The sequence below is a fragment of the Homarus americanus genome, unplaced genomic scaffold (assembly GCF_018991925.1).
Source record: "Homarus americanus isolate GMGI-L3 unplaced genomic scaffold, GMGI_Hamer_2.0 scaffold376, whole genome shotgun sequence".
Classification (NCBI taxonomy): domain Eukaryota; kingdom Metazoa; phylum Arthropoda; class Malacostraca; order Decapoda; family Nephropidae; genus Homarus; species Homarus americanus.
In genome coordinates, this window is record NW_024734656.1 from 1 (window position 1) to 27,463 (window position 27,463).

The 27,463-nt window shown below is 39.5% G+C and overlaps 2 protein-coding genes across 2 annotated transcripts in view; both read left to right on the forward strand.

The window, feature by feature from the left end:
* Positions 1-5,201: 5,201 nt before the first annotated feature.
* Positions 5,202-22,334, forward strand: LOC121870446 (sodium- and chloride-dependent glycine transporter 1-like). Its single transcript, XM_042372268.1, has 12 exons — positions 5,202-5,219; positions 13,671-13,863; positions 14,000-14,134; positions 14,561-14,704; positions 14,957-15,155; positions 16,570-16,763; positions 18,705-18,888; positions 19,103-19,340; positions 19,496-19,724; positions 19,858-19,970; positions 20,321-20,629; positions 20,765-22,334. The coding sequence occupies exons 2-12, from the start codon at positions 13,674-13,676 to the stop codon at positions 20,837-20,839; spliced, it is 2,010 nt and encodes a 669-aa protein (XP_042228202.1). The 5' UTR covers positions 5,202-5,219; positions 13,671-13,673; the 3' UTR covers positions 20,840-22,334.
* A 1,026-nt stretch (positions 22,335-23,360) lies between these two features.
* Positions 23,361-27,463, forward strand: part of LOC121870447 (sodium- and chloride-dependent betaine transporter-like) — a 29,320-nt gene continuing 25,217 nt past the window's right edge. The window contains exons 1-2 of the mRNA XM_042372269.1: positions 23,361-23,419; positions 25,468-25,656. Of these exons, the coding sequence (XP_042228203.1) occupies positions 25,485-25,656 (172 nt within the window). The 5' untranslated portion in view covers positions 23,361-23,419; positions 25,468-25,484. The remainder of the gene's footprint in view (positions 23,420-25,467; positions 25,657-27,463) is intronic.

The following is a 27,463-nucleotide window of genomic DNA, read 5'->3' on the forward strand; positions in this document are numbered from 1 at the left end:
TAGTTAACCTGAGAACCTATAGTAGTTAGGCCGAGAAGCTATAATAGTTAGGCCGAGAATCTATTATACTGTAGTTAGGCTGAGAATCTATTATACTGTAGTTAGGCCAAGAACCTATAATAGTTAGGCCGACAATCTATTACAGTGAGGCCGAGAACCTATAATACCTGACCTAGCTTGGAGAAGGACGTGCCCCTAAGTGCTCGCGTTAGTGACCAAAGGAAATGACCACCTTGGATCGTTGTGTTGTGGGGGAAGAGGACCGGAGTGTGAGGAAAGACGACCTCCTGGCCACTCTGTTAAGTCAGCTGGAGCAGTTGAGGAGTGAGATGGACGCTCTAAAGGGGGAGAAGGAAGCCCTCAGGACTGAACTCCTTCAGGTAGGGGTCCTGCCTAGCAGGACACCTGCGAAGGAGGAGCAGGCCTGGAGAGTGGTTGTTTCCAAGGGGACTACGGTCAGACTCAGGAAAGCTGACCAGGGTGTGAAGTGCAGTAAACCCTACCAATGTGTTGGAGGGAGCTGGCGGGGAAGAGAAGAGGAAGGACGAGGAAGAGAAGAGGCTGGACGGTGTGGTGCCAGGAGAGGAAAGGGCAGTTGTACAAACCCTGCCCAGTGGTAAGGTCGTGGTAGTTGGGGACAGCCAGGTGAGGTTTTTAGGTAAAACTTTTTGTGAAAGAGATAGGAAACGTAGGACTAGGGTGTGTGTTCCTCGGGCTGGGATAGGGCGTGTAGCTGAGAGGATAGATAGGGTTTTGTCAGGGGAGGGTACCAATCCAGTAGTGAGTCTTAGTGTGGGAGGAAACATAGGAAAGGTTAGGAGTGAGGAACTTTTCAAGAGGTATAGGGAGGCGCTGGGGAAGATTAGAGATAGGGGAGGGATCCCGATAGTATGTGGTGTCTTGCTTAGAAGAGGGGTTGGTCGTGAATGGCTGTCCAGGGCAATTGCTATAAATTGCCGACTGGAAAAACATTGTGCAAACAATGGTTGGGCATTCATTGGTAACTGGCAACTATTCTATGGCAACGACTACCTGTACAGTCGTGACGGAGTACACTTGTCTCGTGCGGGGGTAAAGACGTTGTCTGCATCCCTGGAGCGTGAAATTGTCACTCCAAAGGGGGGGTTTTCGTCAGTAGAGAGAGGACGGGGTAAGTGGGAGTCAAAAAACAAGCAGGTCCTGGGAAGTAAAATTGGTTACTCAGGACAAGGGGTAAAACAGGACCAGGGAAGGGTAGGTTTAAATGTATACTATACAAACAGTAGGAGCGTTAGAAATAAAATAGACTTGCTGAGAGCGGTTGTATGTACCGAGAATGTAGACGTCATAGCAATCACCGAAACTTGGATGAATCTGGCAAAACTTTTTTTATCAGAGTACCACATAGAAGGGTACAACCTTTTTCACAAGGACAGGGAAGGTAGGAAGGGGGTAGGGGTCGCACTCTTCGTCAGGGACACGTTAAAATGTTGTATTAATAATTCAATAAAGGGTGACATAGGAACCGAGTCTGTATGGGTAGAAATTACGGGAGGTAGAGAAAAAATAATTATGGGAGTGATTTACAGGCCCCCCAAGTCTTGGGAAAGAAGCAGCTCAGCTCATATGGCAGGAAATGAGTAGGGCAGCAAAATATAACAACCTGTGCATTATGGGGGATTTCAACTTCAGAAATGTTGACTGGGACAACATTGTAGGTGACTACGAATCTGAAGACTTCCTAGACGCAGTACAAGACAATTTTTTGATACAACTAATTACAGAACCTACTAGAGGTGACAATATATCAGACCTAGTATTAACAAATAAAGGAAATATTATCAGAGATATCACAGTAGGGGAAGAACTAGGTAACAGTGATCACAGAGAAATCAGGTTCACCTTAAATTGGGTAATGAAAAGCAATGACAATATGGTCAAAGAGTCCCAAATTTTCGATTGGCGCATTATCAGGGGTAAAGAAGGTACCTAGGTGAGGTCACCTGGGAACAGTTAGGTCAGTACCCGGTAGGAACGGGTGAGGTCACATGTGACCCCACAATTGATCATGACTATATTCACTCATATACTACTTAAAGCACAGGAACAAAATATACCATACAGAACAATTAGGTCAAATAAGAATGAGCCAAGGTGGATGACCAGATAACTTAAACATGTCATAGGAATAAAGAAAGGAATTTATAAGAAATTAAAGGGAGGGGAGGAGCAGCTCAGAAACAGGTATAATGAACTATCTAGGAATGTTAAGAAAAATGTAAGGAAAGCAAAGAGAGACTATGAAATCAGGATAGCAAGAGAATTTAAGGCGAATCCCAAGGGATTTTTCCAGGTATATAGAACAAAAGTCAAGGACAAAGTTGGGCCTTAAAAGTTAGGGAGGGGAGAAGTGATAAATGGCAGTGAAGAAATAAGCAAAGCATTGAACAGCTACTTTTTATCAGTTTTCACAGAAGAAATTCACGAGGAAATTCCAGAGGTGGAACTGATATTTAGGGGAAAGGAAGAAGAGAAATTAAAGAATATCACTATCAGAAAAGAGGATGTTCTTAAGAGGATAAATAAATTAAAGAAGACAAAATCCCCAGGGCTGGATGAAATTTTCTCTTAAGTCTTGAAAGAGTGTAGGGAACAGATTAGCGGACCCCTTGTAAATTTATTTACAAAACCATTAGACACGGGAGTTGTGCCAGACTTGTGGAAACAGGCAAATGTAGTACCCATATTCAGAAAGGGAGACAGAGCATCAGCGTCAAATTACCGACCGATCAGTTTGACGTCAGTAGTGGGGAAATTTCTTGAATCAATTATAGTAAATAGCATCCGATCGCATTTAGAGAAAAGCAAATTAATCTACGACTCTCAACATGGGTTTACAAAGGGAAAATCTTGTCTAACAAATCTGGTGACTTTTTTAGGAAAGTCTTCGAGGTAGTAGATAATGACGAAAATTATGATGTTATTTACTTTGACTTTAGCAAAGCATTTGACAGAGTACCGCATCAGCGGCTTCTGAGAAAAGTCAAGGCTCATGGTATCGAGGGGAAAGTTTTAAATTGAATAAAATCATGGCTCACTGATAGAACACACAGGGTCAGCGTAGGTGGTGTTAAATCTGAGTGGGGCCGTGTAACCAGTGGGGGTTCCCCAGGGGGTCAGTACTAGACCCACTCTTGTTCATAATCTACATAAACGATCTAGATACTGGAATCAGCAGTGACATAAGCAAGTTTGCGGATGACACCAAAATAGGGCGGCAGATTAATTCAGGGCAGGATGCAAATGCACTACAGGAGGATTTAAATAACTGCAGGAGTGGTCAGAAAAATGGCAAATGAAATTCAACATCAGCAAGTGCAGCATACTTAATATTAGAAGAACATATACTGTCAATGTATACAGCCTTAACAACATCAACCTCGAGAAGTCGACTTGTGGAAGAGACTTAGGGGTACTTGTAAGCCCGGACCTACGGCCTAGAAAACAGTGCGTTAATGTTCAAAATAAGGCAAACAGAGTATTAGGTTTTATATCTAGAAGTGTAAGTAATAAGAGTGCAGAGGTCTTATTGCAACTATATCTTGCGCTAGTCAGGCCGCACCTCGATTATGCGGTTCAGTTCTGGTGCCCTTTTTATAGAATGGATATCAATTCACTGGAGTCGGTGCAGCGAAGAATGACGAAAATGATTCGGGGGCTTACAAACCTTCCATATCAAGATAGGTTAAAGAAACTAAACTTGCATTCCCTAGAAAGACGAAGAGTGCGGGGAGATATGATACAAGTATTTAAGTGGGTGAAAGGAGTCAATAAAGGGGATATAGATAAAGTTGTTATAATATCCGAGCAGGATAGGACTCGTAGCAACGGATTTAAGTTGGATAAGTTTAGGTTTAGGAGGGACATAGGAAGGAACTGGTTCACAAATAGGGTGGTGGACGAGTGGAACAAGCTTAGCAACTTTGTAGTAAGTGCTGGAACGCTGGAAATTTTTAAAAGGAGGCTAGATAAATTCATGGATGATAGAGAGTGGTATTAACTCTAGACAGGAGCTGCCATGCACAGGCCAACCGGTCTATTGCAGGCGCCTTATTCTCTTGTGTGTTCTTATAAAGCCTTGTTATTCTCAGCTGGGCTCATGGTCAGTCTTGCCGTGTGTTGGCGCCTCAGCGCTCATGCTTACAAAGTCTGAGGTCATTATATACTAAGGAAGGACAAAATGGAAACCTTTTTTTTATTACCAGTAACAAGATTAAACCGGAGAGTAAAAGTAATTGATTTAGAGTCTTGGAGAGGTGGTGTGGTGGGGGTGTTGACAGGAGCCATGTTTGAGAATCTGGATGTTTATTGACACTGGTAGTGAGGTGGCAGTATACTCAGCTGGTGGTGTAGTGTTGGAGGGACCGGCTTGTATCCCCATAATCACACCAGGTACGTTACTTCTGTCGTTCCAGGAAAGGTGTTGCCATGATCTAGTCCGTGTTAGGAATTGTTAAAAAAAAATAACCATAATAATCTGGCTTTTAGGTCCCAGGAAGTTTTTAAGTACATAACTGTATTAATATCGAAAAGTGGATCAAGGAGGCATAAGGGGTTGACATGGAAAGTATTGAGGTGAAGGTTCCTCAGGGCAGGGCTGGTGGCTGCAGGGGTCTGGTCGTCACTACACTTCACTCCTTACCTGCCTCCTTCCAGTGTTGCGTTTCATTGGTCTCTTATTTTTAACTTTTCTCGATCAAATTCTCCAGGTTAATCTATCGGTCAGGTGCTGGATGTAGAGGGTAAGACGGGCGTTTTGTCCATATAAGTGATTTGTTGGTGTTCTAGGCTCCTGGAGTGTCAGGCTAAGCAAGAGTTATTGTGGGTAGTTGCCAACACTAGTGCGAGGCTGCTGTTCACCATTAGTGCCAGATGTCAGATGTTGGGAAACACAATTTACGTGGTTTTTAGTCTTGAAACACATCCAGTTCTCTGCTTTAATTGTATACATTTAGAAGGTGGACATTGCTCATAAGTGGCTTTACAGTTTTCATTTTATTTCGTTTTATATTTATTTATTCTCTGTGTGTGAGTACGTCATACTGGAAGAAACATGAGCTTCGAACCGGATACTTCAACTGGACGAGACGCGAGTGCTCAGTATCATCTGCTGCAGTGGCCGCCGAAGCACTTGTAGTCAACTCTCTGGCAAGATTTTTTATTAACTCTTCACTTGACCGGTAACATTACATAGTTGTAGACTCGCTGTTATAACTGCCTCCTTATGTCGAGTACTTTACTCGAGGAAACACATTAACACGTGTAATTAAGTAAGTGACCTTCGTAGCTCCGTATGCGGGACCCAGCGAACGTGTGGGGGGAGGCTAGCTTGTGGTACAGTACACACACACACACCCTACTGACAGTGGTAGTGTTCGCCAAGGTCCTTAGAATACAGTTTAAATCTTGGTCTGTGTTATGATCGATCTCTGGCGCCGATTTGGTACACTGAGGTTTGTGTAATGAACTTGTATATACAGAACCCATCGTCTTTCATCTCAGTGCAATAACGAAATCTTGCCTCTTAGTTGGGAAATTTCACCTGGTGGTTTTAAAAGATATGGCTTTGACTTGCGGCTTCGTGGAAACTTGAAACTGACCTTTGTTGTAACCTCGGAAATGAGTTGTTTTCTCTTGTAATGGAAACCAATGATTGGCACAAGGTGAGCATTAACCCTTGGTGTTGTATTACTGAACCAAGACACTGAACAGGATTTTAAGTTTACATGCATCAGGGGCCATGATACACAGAGACCATTTGGAAGTTTGTAAGTTATAACTGAAGGTGTGTAAGGGGAGGTATTATATCGCATTACAGGTAGTGACTCTTAATACTCGTCCATATGGCTCTGGTAGCAATCATGACACACACACACACACACAACACAAAAGGAAACTGATAATCCGTATATAGAAAATCCCAACGCCATATTTCAGTAAATGAACAAAGTATTATGCTGTGTTCGATGCCTTGGAAATGTATATAATATTCTGTGATGTTGCTGATGCAGGCTTTGTCACCTTGTTTAACTGTGTGTGAATTGACGAGCGTTGTGGGGAGTGGTGGAGAACAATTATTTTTTTTTTTCGGCAGTTATAAAAGTTTGGTCACAGAAGCGGAACTGTGCGTCTTCAGTAGATGGTGACGATGATGATGGCATTGAGAACTTAACATGCACCAAATTAGCTTTTGAACACTAAACAACAACAGTACACAATTTCGAAACCTATTCTGATTGTTTCTTTTTGTAATGTACAGAATTGCTACTTGTTACCGAGCTCTGTATGACCCCAACATGGAGAATTAAAAGTAATGAATGAAAATAATATTCTACTTTTAATTCTTGGATGTGTCTTGCCTGCTAGAATGAAGTGACGTAACGTTGAAAAAAAAAACATTACATATTTACACGTAAGATTTAACATATTTACAGAAAGACTGAGGGCATTTTTTCCCACACATTGACGTAAGACTGGACACATTTATACACATTTACACACAGTTCAACGTAAGATTAAAAAAATATATACACATTTCTTAAGATTTTACAGTAGGATTTTTACTTAACTTAAAACTACGCAATATTTATTACTAATTACACGTATCATATAATTTCCTTCCGGAACGCGTTATTCGGCGTATCTTTTGTTAATGATTGATAGTATGGTGAGTGTAATATCTTTGTGGTTAAATTCTTTTATTTATTTCCTGGAAAGACCTTGTTTGCACTTAAAGACCTTGAATAGCGGAAACACTGCATATGTGGGTTTTTTTAGGATTTAATAATTTTTACTCTTTACAGTTCTTTACTATTCCTTTTTTATTGTTTTAGTCTCAAATTTCTTCTGTTCCCTCTTTATTAACATTCTCGTTTTCTTTCATGAGTTGTGACGATGCCAGTGACCATTGCTTAGTTCTGGTAGGTGTTATAGTGAAGGGAGTGTGTATATAAAAATAGAAACGCTGTGGTTGGTAGATCCGGTTTAGTGACGTCATGACGGGCCGGGCATCGTGACGTCATGAGAAAAGTACTCCAGTGATGTCATGACTAGTCCGCTTATTCATGTTGAGCCGAGGTGGTCTTGTGAGCTGAGGAAGGTGATCTTTACGGACCATCAAAGCGTACATCCTCAGCTGACAGTTTTTGAGAGTTCGCTTCACACTGTAATTCATTCTAGGGGGAAAAATGCGCATTGGTGGTGTAAAAGCTTTCTATACAAACAAGTCACTGATTGTTTACTAACTTTAAAATAGAGATGGCTGGGTAGATACAAACTCCATTCCTCCCGACACACCACCACCCGTCCCTAGTTTGAACTCCGCGGCCGGCCACTGGATGGAACCAAGTCGGATCAAGGATCAGTAAAGGGCGACTAAATTTGCTCTTCACTTTTTCTCTTTATATTCTTCCTCTACCAAATGAGGTTAAGTATTCCTGTATCTCTATGGCACAGATTGCGTCTCTTGTATTTAGCGTCACCACTTACGAGGAAACGCAGATGTATCTTTAGTTTGAGATCGCTTAGTACACAAACATGACAAGTTAGCGTGACAGGAGCCCTGAACCATTACTTCCAAGGTTATTTGAAAAAGAAAATAGATACTTACTTGTAAGTCTCGTGCACATTTCATGCTGTGATTGTAAACATTAAATTCAAGGGTTCCTGACTTTCACACTTAAAACGTCAGTGCATCAGAAATTACCTCCGGACATTTGCTTGTATTTCCCGGTGAGAACAAGTGGATAAAGTGAGGGTAGCCTCAGGGCAGAGGTTCGCAACGGCCGGAAAATTTTTATTTGCGGTCGTCATACACATACATACACATAACGGCATCCAAAATGGGTAATGAACGGCAGGCTAAGATGTTGAAATAAGATAAGGCTGTTAAAGACACTTGATGCAGCAAACACTTAATCTGATGCACTCTATGAGACAGGGAAGCATTATACCTGACAGCTGACCGCACACACACGCGCACACACATGCAAGTTTGTCAAAGATTCAAAGTAACTAAATTCTGATCAAATAAGTTTCAAGGCCTTTCTTGAGTAGACGGTCAGTCCTTGTCAGCCATATTTTAACGATGGAAATCTTGCTGGTGCACATATAGCTCCTCAAACACTCGTAAACCATTGAGTCGTTGTTGGTCTTTAGGGAAGAAAAGTGAATCGAGCAACACTGATACGAATAGATCTGACAGCGCTTTCAATGTTTGGTTCTACACACTGTTGCCGACAGACTTGTGTAATGAACATGTACTGTGTCGTCAAAGATCACTAACTCACTCACCGGAACTTGTGGGAGCCGCTTGTACTATATTTGAATTAATTTCTCAGTTGTAGAAGATAATGTCTCGAATTTCATATTAATCCTGGTAACCATTTCCTTTGTGTTGTTGAATATGAAACATAATTTGTTACAATAAGATTCATTGTCACTCATTAGGTAAAATTTTTGTTCTATATAACAGTTATTGACCTATTTCAAGTTTTTTTATGAATTTAATATACTGTATATCACCTAACTACACTGGTGGCTGCGGCCCATATTGATCTCTTGCTCATGTTCCTCTGGTCTTTTGAGTCACAGGTCTACGCCACTCAATTCTGTACTCATGATCAAAATTATGTATTTCTGAGGTGGTGTAAAGGAGGAATCTTGGCTCCTTGTTTTAATACAATACAAAGTTTGCAATGATTTTTGTTGATTACATTTTTCGTATGTACTAAAAGTGGTGGCATGTGAGGTCAAAATATTACAATCAACTGCGTGATAATGTAGGTTATGAAGAGTGTTGGGAGGTGAGGGAAGGTCTCATAACTCAGTGTTTCTGATACATTAAAGGGAAGTTTAGCTGAAGTGTTTATAACTCTTCATAACCGTGTTTGATGGCACGCATGAACCGCCAGAAGGAATGATAGAAACATTAAGTTGTCAGAAATATATATATACGTGGTGTTAGTAAGAGTGTACAGGGAAATGTCACTGATTTAGAAAGACTACAAAGTTTATTAGGAACGTTGTTGCTGAAGACTACACACCCCCACTACCGAGCGGCACCGTTGGATAAGTCTGCGTTGAAATCTCTCGCACTACTTTAGATCGACAGCACGGATATAATTTACCCTAATAGGCGATAAAAATTAATAATAGCAGTGGATATTATTGTTCCTGCAGAGAATTATGGTAATTAAGATTTAATAATTTAGTGTAATATTTGATGAGACGAAATTGTTATTAATCTGTCGGCGAGGAAGAGAAACTGTTTTTGAGAGTTTATTCCAGCCTAGTGTAATGGTCCGAACTAAACTGTACACTCGTTCCTCTTTGATAACTCGGTACACTCGCCAGGGATCGCCTTGTACTTCAATACTCCTCGGTAGTGAGGACGTAGAGTCGAAAGGGAAATTACCAAAGTAAAGTTTAGATTTGTTTAGTTTTTAATCCTTAGATGAAACTTTTTTTTTAAATTACTTGGAACTTGAGAGGACAATGTTTGTTTGTTCTATCACTTACGACTGACGGTTTTGAGGGTGTTATTGTGGTGAACTACAACTAGGAAGAGAGGTTGCGGTGTCTACCTTGACCTACAGTACATCACCCATCGCCTCAGTACCCGTGTTTGTGTTGGGATCTTGATCACACTGTATACACCCGATATTGATGTGGCGGTGTTCTTGTGTGGCTCTGAAACACTTGACACGTTCTTGGAAGTAGAGGATGTATCTAGCCGGCTGTTCTGCGAGTAATTTCCTTTTTTCTCCATTTGTATAATAGCTTAAGAATGTTGTGAGGAGGAAGTGATGCGGGTGCCCCCCCCCCTCCCCCCATAACCCCCTCTTTGTGTGGTTGACGTAGCAGGAAGCGACACTTGGGTGGGGGTGTTGAGACAGAACAAATGTCTGTCACAATCGTCCTCGCCTCACGTGTCTGGAACATCTACAATCCTTTCAGTTGACACAGCAGAAGATGTCATGGCAGAGAGGTCAATTGAACATGGGTATCGAAGTATTCACTGTATGAAATGTGGTGGTGAAGATGGTGGCTTTTGAATAAAAACTGTCAATGGTTTCACACTCAACAATTTTAAGGCTTCGGCGAGCTGAACGGCTGTCGTAGTTATCAAAGTTAGAACCATCAATCACAATAAGGTAACGCAAGATTGAGCCAGGATTTAGTGTCAAGAAGTCGGGACGTGTGGTGTCAGTTTAGTGGTGCGGGTAACTGATGTTGAATGTTAATTGTTTAAGAATGTGGTGTTGTTAGCTTGTGTTTGGTGGTGGTGATAATGAGAAAGGAATGGTGGTGCAGTAATTTGACGTAGATTATTAGGCTGGAACGAACTAATATCAACAGGTCGCAAAGAGTTTTATAGGCCACTTGCCATCGACCACCTCTCCTCCCGCCTCTTTGTTTACACTCGCCAGAGGTGATCATGTCAACCTTCAAAACCTAATCATTTTTTTTTGGTATGGAAAGATAACGTTGTTCATGATATTTATTGTGGTCTTATAAAGGAGAAATATTAGTTCCTATAAAAAGATCTTTGTATGTTTAATAACAAGGCGTTTTCAAAAACGTACAGCAGTTTATTTTAAGATTGAATACGGTGTCTTCTCTTGAGCTGAATAAAATCGCATGGCGTTAGTCAATTAGAATATTCAAAGTGGCGTCTCGGTAGTGAAGGGGATAAACACGCTGGTAGTAATAAAGGTAAATCTTATTTATTGTCTGTCTCTTTCGAAGGTTCAATACTTAGTGAAATAACCCTAGTGATACTGATCTAACCTGGCAGCTTTACTGACGGTGACAACAATGACATCGAAATTAGGTGGGGAGGGGGGTGTTCTCCGGAGGCAGAGTACACACACACACACACACACACCCACACGTTTATCCTCTTTTTGTCTAAGGATGACATATAATCGTGTTATATGTGTCAAGTTCATCATGTTCTGGTTTTATGTAGTGAAATGCATAAATGAACAGTGCATATAATCATCAAATAATAAAATACAGTTGGAGTTAGTCTATATCGGCCATCTTGCTTCACATTGGTAGATATAAGCTCAATACGACTCTCAGTAGGTAGACGAGATGAACAAGTTGTTGCTAATGAGGATAGATCTCTTCAGTGTTGTTCTTCAGGAAAGTTAAACTAGGAAGCCCTGGACAGTCATAAAGAGGAGTGACCTTGATGAGAGAGGGTGGTGACAACTGGCTGACGTCACGGGAAACTCAGCTGAGGTAATTGGGGGAAGCAGCTGGTGTGTGCGTGTGCGCGCGCGCGTGCGTGCGTGTTACTAAGGGGAGGCTGTGACGTAATAGAATAATGGATAGGAAACATCTGGTCAAGTGTTTAAGTGTAATGGTGTGCCTTTACCTGTACTTCAAATTTCATGAACTTGTATTCCTATTTCAAATATTTCTCATATTTCTTCTCTTCTGTTATTTTTCTTCAATAAGTATCCTATTTTATATTTCTCTTCAAGTATATTTTGTTCTAGTTATATTCTAAACCATGGATTATTCTGGGAAACCATGTCTTTCTTATTATCATCACACTTATTCTTACAATGGTAGCCTGCCACCACCCAGAGTTTTATTAAAATATAACATTTCTTGGTTAATGGTTAGGTAGCCTACTAGCGAGCTTCTAGGCACGTAAGTTACAAAGTTATTTTCAGAGAATCAATGTGTGAAAAGGATAGAGTGGTGATACTCATAGTTTACTAATTCAATATTTATTAACATAAGGAGTGAACAAGATGTTAATGAAGTACACTCAGACCAGACTAGACCACTTAGCTCTTACTGTACCATTCATAAAATAGATCTGCAATACTTATTACATCATTACACAACTTCAATTACTTATTACCTCATTAAAAATCATTATTATGTCATTGTCACTACAGGTGGCTGTATGACACACTTTGACAATATCCCAAAATAAAATATTATTTATAACAACATGCTATGCGGAATTAATAACATGGTACTTCTCCCTCGGCACATTTACTGATACCGTCAACTGTTATGGGATCACTACTCAACCTGGGATAACCATACTCTGCTAAATATCCCCAATCATATAATGTATAACAACAATACTTTGGCCCATATAACTGTAAGGAGTGCCCCAGGGTGTCATTGGTTTCATCACAACAAAAGAAAAACGCTGTTAAGGTCGGTTGGAGTCCGATACACTACGAGGGAGTTCGGACTTAATTCCCAAGGTGCAAACTCGCACAGTTTAATCCTGCCAAATTAACGACATCTTCCAATGCAGCTATCGGTGCCCGGTAGTTGTTGGGTATTCTGCTAACACACACACACACACACACACACACACACTGTGCCGGAGACAATGATGGAGAAAGGTCAGAGCAATCTAATAACTCCATCACAAACAATCTCTCGCGTAGCAACGACAGACGACATTTACGTTATATTAATTCTTACACTGGGTAATTGACAATTTCACTCCTACAACATGAACACTGATATTCACAAAATTCACTGAGTTAAACTGACTTAATATGGCGGGCGAATAATCGTACTCATACCCGAGACAATGAAGGAGAAACGTCAGAGCAGTCGCGCTCTCCACCCACCGTGCATGAGCTTATATACGGCTAACTGGCAATTCAGGCCTGGGCGGATCACATGCCAGAAAGGCCAGCCACGCAATGATAGAAATTACATTCAACTCAATCACTGTACATTTAATTATGACAACCAATTGCCACCGGTCAGGTGAATTTCCTACGTCTATTCATATAATCTAATCAGAGATTGAGCTTGCCAGGAAAAAGTGGAATTACACATTTTGATAACATTAGTTCTCCCAACATAAGCGAAATTCTAGACACGGACCCTCTATGGGTATAGGTTGAGTCTTGGAGATAAGAAGTTTGACTTGTTCTTTCAGGAGATTAATGGCTTTCTTGAATAGACAGCTGACACTAACTAAACTACAAACATCAGATTCTCTGATGTTTGGGCATCAAAATGATCTAATTTCAGTAGTACTCAGAAATGCATAGCTATAACCAGGGACAATATCCTTGGACTCTTCGTACTGGCAGACTCGACACTCACTCACTTACTTAACAAGTGTTACGAACAATAAAGACAGTTAAAGCTTCCAACATCACTCACAAAGGAATTTGTATGCTTTAACTGTAATCAGACATATCTGAGTTGACTCAAAACAATGGTGTTCTCTCTCACATTCAGATTTACTTTATAGAGAGGTTGGTTTCAGGAAGTCAGAGAAAATGGGAAAACGGAGGACTCAGGCGTCTTGAAGCGGTGAGAAAACTACGCCTCAGAGGGGAGACTCGATAAAGAAGGCATAGCTACATGTTTTGTGGACTATAGAGCGTAATATGAGTAGTCTGATTTTACGATAATTGACGTGTAAGACCGTGGTCATTACATAGGTAGTGTGTGGGAAGGCTGAAACCCCCCTGAATAAACGTGCATCTGCCTGATCGGTCTGCATTAAAGCCTCGTGACATTTCATATTTTATTTCTGAATTTGAATAATCAATTTATGGCTTTATTTGAATGTACAGTCGTATATTTTTATTTTTATTTTATTTTAACATTCTCTCTTTCAGCATATGGTAGAAACAATGGGGAATGAAGAGGTGAAGGATGTGTCGTCCACAGAAGTGGCGAACGAGGAGGAGGAGGAGGAGGAGAGAGGGACGTGGGGGAACCAGTGTGAGTTCTTCCTCTCCTGTCTAGGCTACGCTGTGGGCTTCGGCAATGTGTGGAGATTCCCTTACCTGTGCTACAAGAATGGTGGAGGTGAGCCAAAACGATCGACATTTATAAATAGAATTAGCATAGATCTTTAAAATTATGATATTTAACTTCTGTAATGAAAACCAAATCAAAAGTATTGAATAAAATCTTAACTCACTAACTTGCTTTCCCTCCCCAGCGGCGTTTCTGATTCCCTATGTGATCATGTTATTGTGCGCGGGTCTTCCTCTGTTCTTTATGGAGCTCGCCCTTGGTCAGTACGCCAGCCTTGGGCCCAACATCCTCTTCCCCAAGTTGTCTCCCATATTCGGTGGTAAGTTCCAAGTTTTCCTTTCCTGGTGGTGGTGACGCGGTGTAAATTTATAACTTAGTTCTACCTCAAATAATGAAAGAGAATGGGGTTAAAAAAAGATGTCTAAAGAAGAATATGATTGATTATTTTTAGGTTATACTCCTGTAAATGAATAATTTTCTTGCATTTAATCGGGAGCTTAGTTATATTTTTTACCAATATCTATCACATGACAAAATTTATCTCGAATATAGATTTCATGAATGACGACCACATTTGTTCCCACCACAAGAAGAATGTCTAGTATTGACTCTGGTCGTTCAGTGCCCATGTTTTTCTTAGTGTTTCATTGTTGAGAATTAGTGTATTTACTATCGAAGGAGCAGAAATACACAAGTCCTCTCATCCTTTCGTGCCCAATTGGTAACCATGATGTACTATTTCCAGGACTGGGATGGGCCATGGTTATTGTGTCAGCGCTGGTCACTATCTACTACAACATGATCCTAGCCTGGACGCTTTACTACACCTTCGCCTCCTTCACCTCGGTGCTGCCTTGGGGACACTGTCATAATGATTTCAACTCCCTCGGTAGGTCCTCCATGTAGTGAACCTTGACGTAGTGGTTCTGCCAAACTAATCTGTTGCTGCAGCTGACAACATTACATATATTTATTCTTATTCTTTTATTTTTATCGTACACTGTATACAAGTCAATTTACTTGCTTTTGGAATTGTTAAGAATTGATTGATTGTGGTAATTACACCCCTAGAATGGTTAAGAAAACACAAGGACTCTGACCATAGATCGTTGTCGGTACTAACAGCATAATATGTCTACAGAGTGTTACACAGAAGAACTCTCCACGAGTTGTAAGAACCAGTCTCTCTATGTCTACAACAATACCTGTGTCACGGTCCAGGAATACTGTGGCGCGGCTGGCTTCCAGGCCGTCAATGAAACTTACTGCCAGGGCACAGATGACGTGGTACCAGCCGATGGTGTCATCTCAAAGGTATCATCCAGCGAGGATTACTTTTTGTGAGTATTAATGTTGTCTTTCTGGGGAACATGTTTCAGGTCTCAATAAATTGAAGCTCGGATTCAGATAAATATATTTATGTTGCCTGATTGGCTTGTTTCCTATGTAGATCTTCGAACAGACATTGATCATAAAGTTGACGATTCAAACAATTGCAATTTCAAATTCGACGTAAATTACTGTTCGTATATGATATTTCAACCTTACCAGTTTGCCAAGACGATAAATTTTACTGAATCTAATACAAAGTGATCGGAAAGTCCATGTGCACCTGTTCCTTGTTATACCCACATTATTAGAAGTAGAGCTCGCTAAATAACGGGTTTTAATTATTGGAGGTGCATAGGGACTTCGATCACCCAATGAAATCCTATATTACAAACCTTTTAGATCTGGCCTTGGCACACTAGACAGAGAAGCAAGTTAAGAAAAGGTTAATATTATACTACGCTCACTAACACTCTTGTGCCACTATAGCAGTCTTAATTCTCGTGAAGAAAAATCGGTAAAGTTGATGAAAGTTGGCCACATTGTTATGTTGTATTGATGTGTGGTAAACGAATTAGGAAAGTGAACTCGTTGGCATGTTTAAGAACTGCATAGAACTCTAAATATTACTTTTACTTTCTTTTTACTTTTACCCTCTTCGCCACTTTTCGGCTCGTTAGCTGTTTGGGTGGTCGGTCACGTCTCTAGGCATGAACTAGCTCCTGAACATATCGCAACTTGCTCCAGTGTTGGTCAAGTCTGGCCTTGAAACAGCTCACACTCGGTACCGTCACAATACACTCTGGCAGATTGCTCAAAGAGTTCACAATTCTCACTCTGAAAAAGTTTGCCCTCAGTTTTCTGGACTTGGGGGCTTCTTCAACCTTGAGCTGTGGCCTGTGGGTCTGTAGCTCCTTTGGGGCGGACGTCCGCCAGCTACAAGTATGTGCATTCGACCGAGATGTTTATACACTTTGATTACGTCGCCCCTCTCCCGTCCGTAGTTTAAGCTAGGCAGTTGCAGGCGTTCTAATATCTCCGGATAGCTGCGGTTCCGTAGTGCAGGCACCAGTCTGGTGGCCCGGCCCTCCTTTTGACATTTTCAATCAATTGAGTCTAGCATATCTCGAGGACCAGACGGGATGGCAGTACTCGCAAATCAAAAAGTAATTCCTAAGTAGTTTAAATACAAACATATAATTATTGCACAACATAAACGTTTAGATTTGGTGATCGTGAATTTATTTGGAAACCTTTGGATATCTGGTGTGGTGAAGCCTCTTAATCAACACCCTTTACTGATAATGCTTATCAATTTACTTGTAATACATTTGTTGCGGGGTCTGTCTAAGGTCTCAATGGCTGATTGTGTTGAACATGGCAAGGTTAGTGGAGTGAAACTTAATCTATTATTTATATTTTCAGGAACGGTATGTTAGGAGTGACTGGAACGACCTGGGAGGACATGGGAGGAATTCGCTTGGAGCTGGTGGGATGTCTCTTTCTGGGCTGGGTCATTGTAGCTCTGTGCATGGTGAAGGGCGTCAAGAGTTCCGGCAAAGTCGTGTATTTCACCGCTCTGTTTCCTTACGCTGTGTTGCTTATCCTGTTCATTAGAGGTGAGTAATGTAAACAAAGAATTAATTGTTAGATTTAAAAAAAAAAAAAAAAATTTTTACCTGGTGAATATTTAGAAAGGCAGACATATTTGTTGTCAAGTCGCCAACACAACTACACACTCCAGTTATTAGAATAAATATGTTTTCAAGTCCCAAGATGTACACAGCTTATATTATTACCTGTATATCAAGAACAAGAAGACAATATCTGCAGTTCTTCAGTGATTCAAAGCAGACCTTGTTCTGCAAAAATTTTGAATAATTTTAAGATTTTCCTTTTCATATCAAATTGTTTTACATCGTTAACTGTTGTCGATCAAGAAACGCGTACTCGAAAAAATATCTTGTTTAAATAAAAAAAAATAGTCAAGAAATTAATTGGAATAAACTTTTTGAATTTTTAATTGAGACAACTTGATCCTTCATCAATACTGTATAGGGACCACAGTATATCCGGTGTTATTCCTTTTAAAAGCTTAACCTCTCTTCAGTTGTATCAGTGTGTTGTCTAAAGCGATGAGGAACAGACTTAAAATTTCAACTGCAGTCTGTGATAAGCAATTGTACCCAAATGATATATATATATATATATATATATATATATATATATATATATATATATATATATATATATATATATATATATATATATATATATATATATATATATATATATATATATATATATATATATATATATATATATATATATATATATATATATATATATATATATATATATATATATATATATATATATGCAAGTAAATCACTGTAGGTGCGCGTGATCTAGGTATATATATATATATTCAAAACTGAAGTTATATGTCTTTGACTCGCAGCCATCAGAGAACCTGATGACGGTATTGAAGTAACTGTCATTTTTTTATTAAAGCCTCCAGTTCTGTAGTCTAACGGCCATAGGTAATTCATTACGTATGTCTTAAACGCTGACTTCACATGAAATGAGTATGCTGATATGAGTATTTGTAACCAATTTACTTGATGCATTCAAAATTTTATAACTGATTATATTATAAGGATTAACCTTTAGAAGTAATGAAGACCCATAGTACAGTACTAATTTTCATAATTCTGTGTAATGAGACCGACAAATAGGTCTGTAAAAATCCCGACTACGTAATGTGGTGTATAAGATAGAGGGCGCAGCCAGTAGAGAACTCACTTTGAGCGCCTTATTCTCTCTATAACAGGCACTGTATGTGTTGCTGGGGCTTCCAAGAATTGGTGGCCAGTGCAGGCAGGATGTATTGAGTAAACCGTGATTGAGCCATACACTTTATCTGAGTACAGTTTTAACTACTGTACATTTAAATATACGTAGTTTAAGCTTCCAACATATACTTATTGAATCTTGAATGCTTCACCTACTGGTCGGTATACACAACTTACTGCTACTCATGCATGTCACATCATAATTTTAAATTTACTTTACTAGGGAAATCGGAAAACAAATCTCTCTCTAGGGATAACTCGCTCGTTTCACACATGTTTTATAGACGATGGAGCATAATATGAATGTGAGGGTGTTAATATATTACCAGTGCAACTGTGCCCATGACATGACCAGTTAGTGAATCAGACAGACAATAAAGTGCAGTAAAAGTAACGAGCTGAGCAGCCTCGCCACACTAGGAAAAGGATAGTCTACGCTCAAGTTATTTACGCCTGTTATCAATTTTATTTCACTGGGAACACTTTTTAGAACTATTTTAGGGGAAACCCAAATGTGAGAGAAACCTTGATAATTACACACTGAAATCGTCATACAAATTGATATTGGTTCAGCATATACATAAATAATTAAGAATATGCAGTGGTAAACAGTAAGAGATACAATTAATGATCAGCCCAAGAGAACCTTTACAATCTTTACTTAGAGCATTTTATTATAGTGTCTTAAAAAACAAATCTTAACAGGTGTCACACTGGAAGGAGCTTACAGCGGTATCGAGTTTTATTTCTTAAAACCGAACATCAGTCGTCTGGGGGAGGTGGAGGTGTGGAATGACGCTGCCACACAGATTTTCTACTCGCTAGGATCGTCTTTCGGTGGTCTGATTACCTTGGCATCTTACAACAAGTTCAAAAACAACTGTATGAGGTAAGTTTATGAACTGATATATAAATAAAAAACAGATGAAAGACCTGTAACCCCAAATGTTAGATTTAGTGTCACTCCAATTGCTATAAGGGTAATATAATATAAAGAGCCTCTAACAAATTGTACAGAGAATACGGTATCAGTCATAGAATTAAACTGATATATTCAGTGATCATCCTTCATCACTCATCTCATGAACTCGCTTCTTCAACAGGGACGCCATGATCATCGCCTTTGCCAACTGTTCGACGTCAGTGTTTGCTGGCTTCGTGATCTTCAGCATCCTCGGGTTCCTGGCCACCGAACTCGGGGTGGAAGTGGAGGATGTGGTGAGGTCGGGGTCTGGTCTGGCCTTTGTGGTGTATCCGGCCGCCGTCACTCGCATGCCCTACCCTCCTGTGTGGTCCATCCTCTTTTTCCTTATGCTTATCACCCTTGGTCTGGACTCTCAGGTTAGTTACCAAATATTCACGACTTTCCTTGATAAATACTAATAGATATCCAATTGATTCAACCACACTGCAGTAGTGTCAGCCAAAAAATTCTACCAATTCTTCCAATGAATAATGAAGATATTTTACAGCCTCTTTACCTCTCTCTTGTACAGTTCACCATGGTGGAGACACTCGCAACAGCTCTTTTTGATCAGTTTGAGTACCTGCGAAGCAAAAAGCCACTGGTGGTGTGTATCTTATGCACTGGACTGTTCCTGTTTGGCCTCACTATGTGCCTAAACGGTGGCATGTACATGTTTGAACTCTTTAACTGGTATTCTGCTGGAATTTCGGTCCTCATCCTAGCCATTACGGAGGTCATCCTTATTCAGTATGTTTATGGTAAGTTGGTGAATATTAGTGTGTGTGCGCTATACGGTAAATGCTTTTATATTCAGTGTTTCTTTATCCATGTGTCGGCGAAGACAGAACTTGTTATACTAATTTTATCCCACATTCTCTCGATCTTTCACAGGCTTCAGAAACTTCATGAGGAACATCCGCCAGGAAATGGGTATTTACATGCCGTTCCCCCTCTACGTGTACTGGGCAGCCACTTGGTTGGTCATCACTCCCGTGGCACTTACTGTGAGTATTCATTTTTTATAATTTTTATTTGTCATGGGTTCAATAAGCTAGTGGATAAAAATAAAATCACTTTACTCGCAAATGTTTCATAGATTATAAAGATGAAGGCGCCTTTCTTTATGTATGTCGCGACTTTGTTTTTTTTATAAAATTAAAGTTCGTGTTAAATTAAACTAGCAAACTATGCTCTTCTACACGGTCGTTTTTCATATTTGGTTAATTATTTGTAGATGTATTTTGTAATATTGTTATAGAGTAACATATTTTATAGGTGAACTTATATAGTATACATATTGTCCATAACCTTTATAAATTTCCACATCTCATGCTATTTTCCTTTCTTCTCACAGGTCATCTTAATTATATCAATCGTGAAATTCACTCCGGCTTACTTTGGTGACTACGTCTTCCCGTATAACATCCAGACACTTGGTTGGTTTATCAGTTTCTCCTCGATTGTTTTCATCCCCCTTGGTGCTATCTACGTATTAGTAAAAGGAAATAAGAAAGGCAAGGAACTTTTCACACCGTCCCCAGACTTCTGTCCTCACCACGTCAGAAAACTGCGTGAAAAGCAAGGCGCTGCCAACAAGGGTCAGCCCGTGGGAGTGTTCAGATATACATACGACAACGAAGGTTTCCAAGAGCCTCACGCTAAGGTCAGTATTGATTAAAAGATATGAATACGTAACTTAAACGCAAGACATAATGACCAAATACATGATCAAATGTCTAATGGATATTTTTAATGTTTTTTTTTCCAATTTATATTCTAAAATTGTTTACATTTGCAGGTGTATCCAGCACTGCCAGAAGACGAAAACCCGCCACCATACACGAACGGCCCTGCCTACTCTAACCATATGTGAGAGGGGACGATCAAACATCATTCTGGGTCCAACGTAGTGTCTTCTGCGTCAAGAGGTTATTTGTGATTTAAACTAAGCATAATGTAAACACTAGATTGAACAAGGGGAGAGACAGTAGTTATCATTTTAATGCATCATAATAATCTAGCCACTACCTGAAGCATTTTAAGCACAGTAAATCAAATGTATAAAGCCAGTATGTTTTTAGTTCACTACACATGAAAGTTTATCTGAATGCTAGGTATTATCGCCCTTTTTCTGCTGTTTGTGTGCGAGAAAGTACTGTACCTGCTATGAAATATACACCACCTTAATTTGACATAGGATAAGCGAATTTTTAGGATCAAAGACGTTACTCCATTTTATGAAAAAGACAAAGGTAAATTTTACTTCAAATGTTGTAGAGATTTGGTGCATTTTAGCTTTCTAATGACATAGTTTTAATTGTCTGGAGTCTCAGGGCACGAAAACCATGAGTGGAAATCCCGTGTACTGTATATACCTCCATACTTGCTTTTAACCCCGACCTCATGATTGGTTGAGTGAATGACCGTTCAGTGTTTGTGTTGTAAATGATTTTAAACTAAGAGATTCTCGGTTTCTTGTCAGTTCATAAATTATTCTTAATGCCATCGTGTTGTGAAAGATTGTTATAATTGAATTAATTTGTCATTGTCACTTTGTGTTTCCCAGTGTTGTGAAAAGTTATTTTAAATTAATGATTTGTTCCCGTTTCCATGTGTTGTCGTGTCCACGTTTTCATCAAATTCTCCCTCCGTGTTTATACACTTTACGACGTTTTGGAAGAAATGTTCAGGTAGAAAGTTTTTTCCGATTGTGTTTTTTTTTTTTTCGTGTGCTTTGTGAAAAAGTTGTACAGTATTTACAGAACGAACCTTCAACTTTTGTGACCAGAAATATATTTTTCACAACCTTTGATCACTCATTGTTAGAACAGTTTTATGTTACTACGACTAAACACCTTATCATAGTTTTGTACAAGATGACTTTAGAGTTAAGGGTTATTTCACTACCTGATAATAGATGTTAGTATCCCTTGATATGTCTGAGTGATATTGAAACTGAATGAGCTGTTTTTTTGTTGTTTTTTTTGGCTTGAGAGAAATTTAAATAAGAAATAATTAGACCCGAGAGAGAGGTTCCATTTTCATTTTATTTGAAGATGCTCAGTCTTTTATATAATATTTTTTTGTACTCATTATGTGAATATGATACTTGGTGATACTATGCAAAATATACTATGTTGCAGTGTCAGGTGTGAAAGTTTGTGTGCCTTCTCGTTTTATGTCAATGTTTGGAAATGTGTGTTTAGAAATGAATGTATAATGTACAGTACTTTTAATACATAGTGTATACATATGTGAATTATGAAATGTTATGGTGATGTTTGCAATTTTTTTTTATTCAGATTCAGTATTAAAAAATAGAATGTGACACTGTTGTATGGCTTTAGAAATATAATTATTTTATAATATATGAAGTTTCACCATTCCCCTTGTCGTAGAGAAAATAAATTATATCGACTGCTTCCAATTACACAAAATTCGGCTGCTTTAATTATGTAAAGGGACAGTGCTAGGCTTGGCGAAGTATATGGTAGTACGAGACTTTATGTAACCTAAGACAGTACTAGGTGTAGTATGTGGTAGTACCTGTGTTGGTGTAGTATGTGGTAGTACTAGTGTGGGTGTAGTATGTGGTAGTACTAGTGTGGGTGTAGTATGTGGTAGTACCAGTGTTGTAATATGTGGTAGTACTAGTGGTGGTGTAGTATGTGGTAGTACTAGTGTTGTAATATGTGGTAGTACCAGTGTTGTAATATGTGGTAGTACTAGTGGTGGTGTAGTATGTGGTAGTACTAGTGTTGTAATATGTGGTTGTACTAGTGGTGGTGTAGTATGTGGTAGTACCAGTGTTGTAATATGTGGTAGTACTAGTGTTGTAATATGTGGTAGTACTAGTGGTGGTATAGTATGTGGTAGTACCAGTGTTGTAATATGTGGTAGTACTAGTGTTGTAATATGTGGTAGTACTAGTGGTGGTGTAGTATGTGGTAGTACTAGTGTTGTAATATGTGGTAGTACTAGTGTTGTAATATGTGGTAGTACTAGTGGTGGTGTAGTATGTGGTAGTACTAGTGTTGTAATATGTGGTAGTACTAGTGGTGGTGTAGTATGTGGTCGTGGTGGTGTAGTATGTGGTCGTGGTGGTGTAGTATGTGGTAGTACTAGGCATGGTGTAGTGTGTTGTAGTAGTACTCGGCGATAAGATGAAAATTTAGAAATGTTTCCTTTAACGATTTTAAGCAGATGGTTTAAAACGGATTACGGTCTTCTAACCATGTTCAGGGAAGAGAAAAAGACAATAATTTGAGAACAGAACCTAAGGTGATTGAGGTGTCTGGATCCCATGGACAAAATTTCAAAGTGTATTACCCTCCTAGACCTTCCCTGGGTACGCGTCTGGCCATGTTCGATAACTTGGGCTTGTCTGTCGGCACCACAATTTCAACAGATGGCGACGCTGCAGTGTGTGTCCCATAAGACTTGAATTTGTCAGGTAAGTCACATTCCTGCTGCTCTGCTCCCGGCATCCTCACCATAACGTAACGATATAATGATAAAGTTGACATGTCCCACCTCACACTATCCTTTTGGACAAAATCGCACCTTGTCGAAATTCTTTAAATCTTTATACTGATTAAGGTGGGATTTTCTTTCATCTCCCCTAACCCAACCCCTCGCTGTTAGATAACTGAACTGAGTAACCCCAACAGGTGGGGCTAATAATAAATGTGGTTCTGCGTCTGTTAACGTGCATGTCTGACTTGGATAACAGATAACTAACATAAATAAATACATGAAGATATTTCGCATTAAGAGCTCAAACAAGTTTTCTTTTTTATAGCCGTATTTAAGGTTTTCCTTATGGAAATTATAGCCCCCCCCCCTCTCCCTCCCTCCCTTCACTTGCCTTACGTGGGTAAAGTGTGGAGTCCGACAACCTCTGTGGCAAACACTTGTTAAGACATACACCTGTGTTGAGCAGTTCGCCAAGACGACACGCATCTGTTGTGGAGTGATGTGAACACAGTGAACTCGACGTTTATATAAACATGCTGGTGAACCTGTGAGGATAACAGTTTCTGGTGGAAAGAATTATAGTGCGAGAACTGGGGATTGTACGAAAACCATAGCAAACCATTAAACAGTGACCATTGCTACCGTTTATAATATATATATATATATATATATATATATATATATATATATATATATATATATATATATATATATACACACACAGTGTTTATATACAAAATAGACGCATAAGGACTACAGCAAATGTCGTACACCACTGAAGGAAAATACGGTATGACAAATTTAGATTTTTACCCTTCGTTCAATGTATTTCCAGCAACGGTCACTGTGTCCTGCGGTAACTGGTGTGTTTCATATCAAGTTATAACGCCCGTATTATTAAACATCTTCCCTTGAAGGGGGTCGTCGTGTTTCAACCCGAGTTTTAAACTAAATGAGTCCTGAGGGACACCACAGTACAGTACTTAACGGGGTGGTGTGGCGGTAAAATTAACTAATTCCAATATTATAAATTAATTTTATTGAAATTAGTTAATTTTACCGCCACACCACCCCGTTAAGTACTGTACTGCTGTTTCCCTCAAGACTCATTTAGTTTAAAACTCGGGTTGAAACACGACGACCCCCTTCAAGGGAAGATGTTGTTTAATAATACGGGCGTAAGTGTTTTCTTCGAGGGTAGTGAAAGTTATGTATATTTCACGTAAAAATATAAATTAAAGTTTACTTTGTGAAGTTGGGATGGGTTACTTTAGGTTAGTCTGGGTTAGGATAAGCTAGCTGAGGGTAGGTAGCATTTTGCTTTATAGGCGTTCATGCTAGAAATATATTCTCTTCAATATAATTCAATCGTCAAAATTGGACAAAGTACATTTTTTTATGGAACATGGGTAACTTTCCTTACTATATATGAAAAGAAAAAGTTAGTACGTATATCATATAAACACCACCACTGCTGCGGAGACTCCCAAGATTCTCGCCAGTGTGCGCGTGTGCGAGCATAAATTTAACTCTAAAGTGATTATTTTATGATGTTTTTAGTGTGTGTGGAATATATGAACTTCCGAGGACTTTTCATCAGAAACGAGTAATATGTAGTTTGTATATTTAATGTAACCTAATATAGTATAAAGTTCAGTTGTCTTATTTAAGGGCTTCTATGGGGAAAGGTCTATTAAAACAATATTTCCTTATATTCAAATCTTTTTATTAGGGGTACCCGCTGACACAACCACCTCGAGAAAAAATGGTGTGAAAGACTCGGGTCAGCGTACACACAAGAAGAGCATTTTAATTTTTAAAAAGTTATTAGGATTTACAAAAGTTCTAGTTTTGAGAACATAAGAAATATTAGAGACTTTCCATTTTATATGTAGTAAGGATATCACATGGCAGTAGACAGTCTATTGATTCCAGCTCTCAGGTTTTGTCCAAAAAATGAATAGATATGAATCCTTGAGTTATTAGATATTTGTGCAGTGTTGCTAATAATTTATTTGTGTGCAGCCACCTTCGGTAGCACCATGACTGAGGAGAGAGTGAAGGGAGCCTCGTCGGCTGTGGAGTTTGGGGACGTTAAAAAGGACAGAGACACGTGGGATAACCAATTCCAGTTCATCTTCTACTGCTTGGGCTACGCTGTAGGATTCGGCAACATCTGGAGGTTCCCTTACCTCTGCTACAAGAATGGTGGAGGTGAGTAGTGTGCAGAAGTTCCTCCCTCACCAACAGTGGTGATACGAAGCCTTTGTTAGGTGAATTACTGTACCAATGAATTAACCTTTTGAATATTGTGTAAAAATTATTTGAGCCAATATTTTTTTCTGGAGACTTTTTTCCAGGGATTAGCCCACCCTGGCACAGGTCACACCCACATCTGGACCTTGGGGGGCGAAAATGTAATAATAATAATAATTCATAATAAATGAAATTTATAATAAAATAAAAGAATAATGATAATAATAATAACACTAATAATAATAATAAAAACCATAAAGAAATAAAAAAAAATAAAAAAAAGATAAAAAGTGAGAAACGATATATGAATGTTGTGTTCCCAATAGTAAGAGAAACAATTGAGACCCTGCAATTGTGTGTAAATGAGACAGAAAGTCAGGTCAGCAACCTGGGACTTGGTCATATATGGCAGCAGGGTCCACCATTTGACAACACATTAAGCTTTCAATATCTTCCCAGGCGGTAGTACCTCCCTGTTTGGTAGCTGCCTACTACCTAACAAGCAACATACAAGAAGGTGTAACAATTTGCCGTGTTCTACTGTCGTGAGTGTCGTCTTCTACCTAACAGCACACATCTCACACTGTATTCCAATCGCATCTAATTCCAATCTTTCATATTTCATCCTTGTGGCTTAAAGAATGAACCAGGCTTTTTTGGAGCACTTTTGGATGGGCGTTCGAGCAGTGACGGGAGAGATGAACTCTATGTGGCCAACGTGTGAGCAGGGCGTGTGACTCGCCTTGCTCCAAAAGACTCCGCGTGATGGGTTAACAGCCATTCCTTTGACTGTTCCTGAAGCCCACAGAGATCTCTTCCTCCTGCACTTCACATTCCGTCTTGTTCTTAATATCCCTGAATAGCAAAATTTTTCGTAAACATTTGTAAGGAGTGTCCCAGTACACTACCTTGTGGTACCCCGCTGTACACAATGACTTCGCGCCATCAATCACCACACACTGCTTGCGGTCATAAAAAAAAAGATCTAATTGAGCCTATTACGATCACCCGAATGTATTCTTCTGGTTTGATTCTCAACCTATACTGAGGTATGTTATGTCAAGACATGCAGCATCAATATTGTGACAGTGCACTAGAATCTAGGTCCACACATGAAGCACCTTTAGTTAGTGCGTCAAGCAGGAGGATCCAGGCATAAAAAGAGAGGTTGGCATTCCTTTGCAATGTTGTTTTGTGGCAGTTGTTTTGTCATGGCATCACGTTCCCTGGGTGGTCCTACAGGATGATGCCCTTTATATGGTCTTACAGGATGATGCCTCTCTCTCACGTGGTCTTGCAGGATGATGCCTCTCTCGCATGGTTTTACAGTAGGACGTTCCCCAATTCCCTACCCATCCAGTATTATTTTGAGCTGGTCAAACTCAGTCTTGTAATAATTGTTCGAATATAGGACTCGCATATTTACATTATCAGGGCCAAGGGCTGTTATCAATCTTTACCATTGACAATTTATTTCTAATACACTCGTTTGAAAACTCGATGTGAGTTTGTGCCGAGTTAAACCGTTTTCCCTCAAATGCAAGAAGAATACGTGGAAATTTTTCAAATAGCAGACATCATAAATTTCGCCTTGGTGATGGTATTTGTCCGATAGATGGCAGTACGTATTGATCTATCTCGCCTTCACTCAACAGTTAGGAGTTAGTAGTAATTCAATTTCAATTTCAATTGTTTATTCCTTGATAGAGGAAGCGGGATCCTAGTGCTGTCACTAGGTACCCCTGTACAATGACACCAGAATCAT

Excerpts from the sequence above, each read along its gene's own strand:
- LOC121870446 (XM_042372268.1), top strand. The coding sequence starts at position 13,674 with ATGGTAGAAACAATGGGGAATGAAGAGGTGAAGGATGTGTCGTCCACA. Across the intron at positions 18,889-19,102 it reads TTCAAAAACAACTGTATGAG|GGACGCCATGATCATCGCCT; the intron begins GTAAGTTTATGA and ends CTTCTTCAACAG. Across the intron at positions 20,630-20,764 it reads TCCAAGAGCCTCACGCTAAG|GTGTATCCAGCACTGCCAGA; the intron begins GTCAGTATTGAT and ends TTACATTTGCAG.